The sequence below is a fragment of the Chrysochloris asiatica genome, unplaced genomic scaffold (genome assembly GCF_000296735.1).
Source record: "Chrysochloris asiatica unplaced genomic scaffold, ChrAsi1.0 scaffold00012, whole genome shotgun sequence".
NCBI lineage: Eukaryota > Metazoa > Chordata > Mammalia > Afrosoricida > Chrysochloridae > Chrysochloris > Chrysochloris asiatica.
Window position 1 is genome coordinate 20,527,682 of NW_006408530.1, and position 9,458 is coordinate 20,537,139.

Below are 9,458 nucleotides of genomic sequence, written 5' to 3' on the forward strand. Positions count from 1 at the left end.
ATAACAAAATATGTAGTATTGGCTTGTTATGTATGAACACAGGGCCTAGGAAGAGTAAGTTATGAAAAGGAAAAGTCAATGAGAGTTTATTTCAAGCTTCTGTTGATGCCATGGAAAAATTTGGAAACAGATGTGGTGATGGTTGTAGAATATGATGATCATAATTGATGCCACTGAATTATATATGTAAACATGTAATGTTGAAATTATAAGTGTTAATTTACACAATAAAAAGCTTAATTTATGTAGAGTTTATTGTTGTTGTTAAGTACCTTGTAGTCAGTTCTGATTCATAGTGACCCTGCACAGAGTTTCTGAGGCTGTAAATCTTTACGGGAACAGAAAGGAAAGTCTCATCTTTCTCCCACAGAACAGCTGGTAGTTTTGAACTGCTGACCTTGAGGTTAGCAGCCCAATTCGTAACCACTATGCTACCAGAACTCCTTTTAGAGTACATTGGCTATGATCAATTACATGGATCTTGAATGTTTCTATATTATCATTTAGTTACTTTTTAGTAAAGTAATGGTTATTGATTGGGGCATAATTAAGTGCTCTAAAAATCAGGCAAGATGTAGGCTGTGATTGTTAATGATAAATTAAAATACAGAAAGCATGCTTCTCTAACATTAAAACTGAAACATGCAACATATTTTCATTTGTCTGAAAAATCAATTTTTTTGTCTACTGAACTGCTGACTAGATAAAATGAAATTTGTAGTGTACCACAAAAATTTGTTTATCACAGATGAACAAGGAAATTAGGAGTAGACTTAGGGAGGTATGCATGAATAGAGGTAAACAGAGATGTATACACAACCTTTGAACAACAGGGCTCTGTGATTCAGGGATCTAGACATAGTCAGAATGGGTAAAGGAGGGGAAATAATGTTAAGGGGCTTGGCTGTCCTGTGAACATTGGTTTTCCCTGCCTTCTATTGTTAGACATTTAAGTGGGATAAAAAGGAATATTGAGAATTAAGATTACAGAAACTTGTAGACCTTTCTTCATCCTATCACTGATTAGATTAGCTTAAAGGGAACTTAGGTCTTGCCCAAGGAAATAGCCTTTGTGGAGTATGGGACCTTAGGTGGAATCCTGAGCCCCACTCAGAACTCTTAGAGGTGGTGCATTCCCACTTGAAAAGGCATGCAGACCAACTTGGACCAGATAAAAGAACAGAAGATGTTTACTGAAAGAAAGACCAGCAAAAAAATGGCAGACTGTTTGACTGTTAGAATATCAAGCATGCTGTTTGCCTTGGAGCCATCAAGTCAGTCCACCCAGATAATTCCTCTTCTAAGAATAAAACTCAAAGAGAATACAGAAGCAGTCTTATATGCTTGCTGATGACCACCGTGGCCTACTTTTGAGTGGAAATGGGGGAAATATAGCAATGAAAACACAGACTGAGTTTGATCATGTTCCATAGGCACCCATTGACCTTGAGATAAGAGAGAAAAGAGGAAGTGCTGGCTGGTCTGAAGTTTAGGGTGGTGTGTGAACTCCCATGCCGTTGGACACTGACTATCCACTGGAGACTGTAGCTAAGAGTAAAGCAGCCAGTTGGTCTGAAGTGTGGGGAGGCATGCGAGAATTCCCAAACTAGTAAATAGTACCCATTTGACATAGTTTGGATGGCTAGCTGACCAGAAATAGACCAGATGAAGATAAAGAAATTTGATACAGGGACCAAAAGTAAATTGCTATAATCTGGTGAATTGGATGTTGCTTATCAATGTAGTTACTCAAAATTCTAACCAAGAGTGAAGGGATATTCACATCAAGGATCAAGCCTGATCTTCACATCAAGGATCAAGCCTGTACCTTCAATACACAGGATTGACAGGGATGGGCAACTTAGACATTGGCTGTCAAAAATGGAGGGAATATAAAGACATGAAGTGGCTGGCTTACAAGTTTTCATGGGTGTGTTTAGTATCGGAATGAGGGGTTAGGGTAGAAACCTCACTGAAGAGATTTCTTCTTTTCCAGATGGGGCTGGTGAAAGGGCATGGAGGAGGATGGGGATAGGATTTTGTGATTCAATTATGTATAATTGTTATCAGAACTAATTATGATAGTCACAACTGTGAATGTAGATGATGTATAACTAAATGGGAGGAGTAATTAATCTTCCATTTAAGGAATAGAGGATCCTAGGACCAGCAAGTGGGAATAACATGAGTGGAGTGTGGGATCCTAACCAGAAAAGCAGAAACAGCAGAGATGGCATTAGAGGTGATGGAATAGAGAGAAAGAGCAGCTGAGGACTCTTAGGCCCATGGACTGAGAAAGGTTTTGTGCCTGTGGACAAGGGGCTGGCTTGCAGAATGTGCCCTTTGGACATTTAATCCAATATATATTTTCTGTTTTATATGTATGTATATATATATATATGGAAATAGAAGTAAATACTGCTGATTATTGGTACATGGAGGGTATTGTAATCATTGCAATGAAACAACAGATGATTTATTGAATGCAAAACTGATAATCTGTCCTGAAAGCTTTTACTCATAATCTGCCCTGTAAAATAACTTTTTTTAAAAAAAAGAAAAGAAATGTTTAATCTTTAATAAATAACTTTTTAAAAACATTAATTATTTTTATATAATACTATGAAAGCAAAGGGACAAATAAAAATTTACGTTACTATTGTATACAACTAAAGGGCTAAGTGGTGCCTTGGTGTGGCTCTGTTAAATAAGCTCTGGATTGCAATGTGGGTTAGAACCATGAGGTCGGTGGTTTAAACTCACAACTACTCTGTGGAAACCCTATACAGGGTCACTATGAGTTGGAACTGAGTCAATAGCACTTAACTACAACAACAACAAAGGGTTAAGCATTAGGATTTGTATTGATTAGATTTTATAAAATAAAACAACAACAAAAATTAATAAAAAAATTATAACAGTACTGATTTAGAACACCTGTTTGCTCAATGTCTTTAAAAGACTAATAAATTGATGTTCCTATTCAGTCATTTCCTTCCTTAGCACATGTTTTAACAAAAGAAATAAAACCACAATCTATTTTTTTAAATGCCAATTCAAAAGCATTTGACAGATCTTTATATTGAAAAGACTAGTGAATAAACATTCAAGTCAGGCAAATGATATACTCCTAAAGGAAGAGTAGAAAGAATATAAATAGTATTTGAAGAAATTCTTACATGATCTGAAGGGAAGGCTTTTGCTTCTAGAAGAATTTTATACCGCTTTGGTGTAGGCTTGAAAAATGTTAACTGCAATGAAATGGATTTATTAAAAAAAAAAAAAAAAAAAAAAAAAACATTATATCACAATTGATTCATTTGTTCATTTTATATCATACTTTCATTTTAACATTTTCAGAATTTTACAGATATTAATTAATTAAGAATCTATAATGTCTGTCAAGAGTACCTTGAAACTGAAATATCATGTTTTATGGAAATCACATTTATAAAGATTTATATTTTATTGCTAGTTTTGTTCCCATTATTGGTTTCTAGTTTTTAAAAAAATTATTCTGCAGGATTTTATTTTAGTTTCAACTGAAAACACTTCAGCCCTAACATGAGACAACTGCCATTTCTGAAGACACCAGGGACAAGTAGTCCTTTGTCTATTTAGCGGTTCCTGGTCAATAGGTATGACAATGTTAACAATAAAAGTGATTTAAGTTTAAGTGTAAGTAAATTCTGTGGAGTCCGTTCCAACTCATAGTGACCCTACACAGGGTTTCTGAGGCTGCAAATCTTTACAGGAGCAGAAAGCCTGATCTTTCTCCAGCAGAACAGCTGATAGTTTTGAACTGCCGACCTTGAGGTTAGCAGCCCGAGGTTAGAGCTCCTTAGCTCCTGTTAATTGTGACTTGATGGGCCAGGGCCCTAAAGCAATTTTCACACATTATCACATATAATCCTTTGTCAGGCCTATTATTATTGTTGGTAGTAGTGGTGGTTGTGGTGGCGTGCCATAGAGTGGGTTCCAACTCATAAGGACCCTGTATAGGGTTTCTGAGGTTGTAAATCTTGGCAGGAGCAGAAGATCTCATCTTTCTCCTGAGGAGTGCCTGCTAGATTTGCACTGTTAACCTTGCAGTTAGCTGTACAATTCATAAGTATTATCAAGTTAGTTTTAATTCATAGTGACCCTGCAGGGTTTCTGAGGAGCCTGGTGGGTTTGAACTGCTGACATTGTGGTTAGCAGCCTATTGCTTATTCTACAGTGCCACACAAGGTCTCCAGATCTATGGGTGTATTTTATCATCCTCATTCTGACAGAGTAGAAAATTAAGACTTAGAGCTGCTAAAAGTCTTGTGCAAAGTCAAGCAGACATTTAACTAGAAGTCAAACCCAGCAGTGCTTGCTTTAAAACTGCTGTGTAGCAACATATTTAAAATATTTCATAGGCATGTTCCTTCAGGCATTACTCAATAACCATTTCTCCACTTTATTCAAGTAAAATATCGATATCTTCAATGCACAACATATGCATGTAGACATGTTTCCAAAGCATACTTAAAAAGGAATCAAAGGTTTTCAAACCATCAAGTAATTAATACAGATAACATATTCCAAATCAAGAATGTATTTGACATTTTACGGTATAAATATTTATTGAATATTTAGGATGAAATAGATATTTTAAACATAGTAACTTGTTTAAAGCACTAGTTCCTTTGCTCAACATAAATTGCATTTTCCAACTTATTTTTAACCCACCACCAAAGTAATAATACACACAAACATATTGACCCAGGATCCTTAGTCTACTTAAGTCCAGTATTTTGGAAAGTTATTTTATAAAAAAAATATTGTTTTGATAGTACCTGTACATCATAGTTTTGTGTGTGTTCCTAGGCAGTTTTCCTTTCTGCTCAATATAATTTTTATTTTTTATGTTCTGAGATAAGCTAAAACTCTTTTGCAATAGTTAGCTCTCCTATGATTATAAAGAAGCATTATATCATAGTCTAGCATTTCCTGGTAAGAATGAAAATAACTTCACAACTTATTTAAAAATAAGTAAACCACCAGCTGCTCATGAATTAAAGATAGACATTATCATATTCTGTAAATGAGTGTATACTAAACATTGGTGGGAACGGAAACTTACCAGTAGAAGATGTAAATTAACGGTCAAACCATTCATTAGCACTATTTCTTCTTCATTGGCTCCTGTAAGGTAAACATCATAATTTAGATGTTTCTGTTAGTTCTAAAACAACTCCATTAGAGATACTTGAACAAACAAGGCAGGGAGGCTTCACTCTATCACCATTAATGTTTTTAGATATAAGACCATGTTTGATGTGTTATTTCACAAAGAAATGGGTTTTCCCACTTGACTCATTTTATAAAATGGTATCTGGACTCATACAAACACAGCTAGCTAAAAATTATATTTCCTTTTGATGTAGTAAATAATAACAACAACAAGAAAAATGAAGCACTTGTTTTTTTCTGTAAACTGAAACTGATGTATCCTGTTATCAGCTAGTTTGCCAAATTCCCAAGTGGTACATTTTTGCAGTAAGTATATCTCCAAAAGAGATCTGAAAAGATATTAAGGCCAATCACATTTTTAAAGCCAGTTGCTTGTAACGTCCAATTAAAATGCACCTGTAATAAAAGAAGGCTACATTGCCAAACATAATTCACTACTATTACAGTGAGATATATATAATAGTTTAAAAGACAAAAGAGCTAGGAAGCAAAATACAAAGATCTAAATAGCTCTGGGTTTATTCCTAACACTGAGATATAATTAAGATTGATGTATATTGTCTGATGGAGTACACATTCAACATTAAGATATCCACTATATAATCATAATAAGATGTAATTCCTTTTAATTAGTTTTGCCACTTGAAAAAGACTCAGAGAGACAGGATATATATTGGATATTTAGGAATTCAGAGCATAGCAACAGTGATAATAAGCCCTTACCTGTTTTAAGATCATTTGATGTCTCATAAATGAAATCAAACCCCAAAGCAAACCCACCTCCAACAAGTTGATTCCAACTCACAGCAACTCCATATAGGGTTTCGTAGATTGCAAATTTTAAAGGAGTTGATTGGCTCATCTTTCTCCTGTAGTCTGTTGGGTTTAAACTCTCTACATTTCTGTTAGCAGTCCAATGCCTAATCCACAGTACCACTTGAGCTGCTTCTTAAGCAAATAGACCCATGTAATAAGAATAATTCCTGTGGTACTACAGGATTAGCACTGGACTACTAACCACAAGGCCGGTGGTTCAAACCCAACAGTTGCTTCTCAGAAACAATAAGGGTCACTATGTGTTGGAACCTATTTGAAGGCACTTTACAACACCAACCATCACTGAGATAGACAAAAGAAAGGGTTATATGCTGTAAGCTGGATGGCATATAACTGACTGGATGGTACTGAACAACATCAGCATCTCATTCAAACCATTTAAGGAAGGAATGACATCTGCTATTGATGTGTGCCGTGGAGTCCATTCCAACTGATAGCAACTCTGTAAAGGGTTTCTGAGCGTGGCTGGTGGGTTTGAATTACTCATGCAGTGCTTACCCTACAGTGCTATACCAGAGCTCTGAATTATATCTAGTCAAGGAAAGTTTCTGCTTGTATGGTCTTATGTTTTCTCTCCATTCGATATAAAAGGTTAAGAAATGAGCAGTGGATGTTAAAGAGATAGTCTTAATCATTTTAAGGTGAACAGTGTCTGAAGTCAAAGAACAAACTCTCTTTCCACATTCCTAGCAATAAGTAGAAACTTTCCTGGACACACTAGAGAGATATGACTGTGATAAGAGTGTAATGCATACAGCATATTTCTTTTCTACTATAATGGAAATCGTCTGAAATCCGGTAAGCAAAAAATAACAATGTACCACCAGTTTTATTATATTTGTTTCTCTGCATTGTTGTGAGGTTTTACTGTCATTTCTAAAACATCTAACATGATCTGTTCCTTGATTTCCTGTTCGTTTTCAGTAATAAGTAAAAAGCAACTGAATCCATTTATTTCTAAAGAAATTTTTATTAGAGGGCATGAAAGAAAGAACAATTAATACACAAAGAGAGACTTAATAGAAAGAGACAAATCTACGGTAATATACTGAGGAGGATGAAACAGAACAAGAAAAGGAAAAACCTGAGTTAGTTATCCTAAAAGCAAAGAAATTAATGGAAGAGTCAGGGAGGAGAGAGACTTCTTCTTAACACAAGTTCAAGCACAACATTTTTCCTTAAACATTTCATTCTAATTGAAACAAGTATAGGCTCCTAGGAAATTGTATATACAGCTAAAGAGATCTATGGGGTCCTGGCACTGTTGTTGCTGTTGCCTTTCAGTCATTCCAACTCATAGTGACCTTTGACACAATAGAACTTTCACAAGCATATGAAACTACTGAAAATACCATGGTTTGGATTAGGCCTCAAAGTGACATTTTTGCTCTTGAATGCTTTAAAGACTTATTGTACTTGCCTAGCACAGTATGTTGTTTGATTTCTTGACTGCTGCTTTTGTGAGTGTTGAAAGTGGATCCCAAAACATAAAATCTTTGACAAGTTCAGTTTTTCTCCATTTATGATGATGCTATTTATAGGTCCAATGGTAAAGATTTTCATTTACTTTACATTGTGGTGCAACCAATACTTTGAACTTCATCAGTAGGTTTTAAGGACTATCTACTTTCAGCAACAATATTGTATCATCTGCATATCACAAGTTGTTAACAAGTCTTCCTCCAACTGATTCTGCCACGTTCTTCATATAATCCATTATTTGCTCAGCATACAGATTGAATAACTATGGTGAACGAATACAACTCTAGCTCACTTTTCCTCATTTTAAGCCATTCAATATCCCCTTGCTTTGTTTGAACAACTGCCTCTTGGTCTATGCACAGGTACCTCATAAGCACAATTAAATGTTCTAGAATATGCATTATCCACAATGTTGTCCATAGCTTGTCATGACCCTCACAGCTGAAAGCCTCTGCATAGTCAGTAAAGCACAAGTAAATATCTTTCAGGTATTCTCTGCTTTCAGCCAAGATCCATCTGACATCAGCAATTATATGCCTCATTCAAAGTCCTTGCTTGAATCTGGCTGAAGCTGCGACAATTCCTTTTCAATGTACTATTGCAGCCGTTTTTAAATCACAATTAGCAAAATTTTACTTGCATGTTATAGTAAGCATATTAGATGATTTCTGCATTTGGTTGGATCACCTTCTTTGAAATAGGTGCAAATACGGATTTTTTCTAATCTGTTGGCCAGACAGCAATCTTTCAAATTTCTTTGCATAGATGAATGAGTGCTTCCAGTGCCATATCAGTTTATTGAAAGGTTTCAATTTGAATTCCATCAATTCTTCCTTCAGTATTATTGGTCTTGATCATATGTTACCTCTTGAAGTTACTGAACAGTAACTGTATATTCTTTTCATCTTCTTTTGATGCTTTCCGTATCATTCAATATATTGCCAAAGAATCCTTCAGTATTTTAAGTTGAGATTTGAATTTTTTCTCCAGTTCTTTAAGCTTGAGAAATGCTGAGCGTGTTTTTCCCTTTTGCTTTTCTAACTCCGGGCCTTTGAACATTTTATTATATAATGTTTGACTTTGTCTTCTCAAGCTGCCCTTTGAAATTTTCTGTTCAGCTCTTTTACTTCCCCATGTCTTCCATTTGTTTTAGCTTCTCTAAACTCAAAAGCAACTGTCAGGACTTCCAGTTTGCCAGGGTGGCCAGGCGGTGCCGGTGAATGGGGGCTCCGGGATTGGGGGGGTGGACAACTCGCGAGTTAAACCTCACAGGTAGGAAATCACAGTCTTACAGCCCGCATGAATCTCAGTGCGCCAGAGCCTTAGACCCGCTTCTTTGAGAAATCACTGTGCAAGAAATTACAGGCTTCTTAAAATTGCGCCGTGGCAGCCCCAGCTCCTTTGGGCTTGAGGGGGTGGGGCGGGAACTAGCTCGTGCGGAGCCTCCAGTAGCTGGGAGACTCAAACAGGGAGAGCCACTGGTGACACCTACCCCAAGGTAGGATTTCTGCGCATACAGTGGACAGAGGTAAGTTAGTTTAAAAGGGAAAACAAAAACAAAAAAAGCCTGCAGGAAAAGAGAAGCGGCGACTGTCTGACATCATCAGGCGTGGACTGTGCCTGTCTGAGCCACTTCTGCCCTGCCCAGTTGACCCGTGTCTGCCAGCCAGCGGACCCCACACTCCAGCACAGTCCAACCGTGTTCCTGGGGCACGCCGGGCGCGCGCACACACAGGCGAGCAGCTCCCCTCCTGCCCGAGCCATGTATCGCGGGCCTGCCAGACGCGCGAAAGCGAGCGACCCGCCTCCCGCTGAACCGAGCAGCGTCCCTCAGCCCTGCTGGGCGTGCGCCAGCAAACAGCTCACCTCACGCTCAACTGAACCGCGGGGCGCGGGGGCAGGCAGCCCCCCTCCTGCCG

At 37.3% G+C, this 9,458-nt stretch overlaps 1 protein-coding gene across 1 annotated transcript in view; it reads right to left on the reverse strand.

The window, feature by feature from the left end:
* The window catches only part of KYNU (kynureninase), a 273,716-nt gene that overhangs the window by 137,527 nt on the left and 126,731 nt on the right, over window positions 1-9,458 (reverse strand). Inside the window, exons 4-5 of the mRNA XM_006834568.1 lie at window positions 5,111-5,172; window positions 3,180-3,251 (exon numbers count right to left, since the gene is read on the reverse strand). Of these exons, the coding sequence (XP_006834631.1) occupies window positions 3,180-3,251; window positions 5,111-5,172 (134 nt within the window). The remainder of the gene's footprint in view (window positions 1-3,179; window positions 3,252-5,110; window positions 5,173-9,458) is intronic.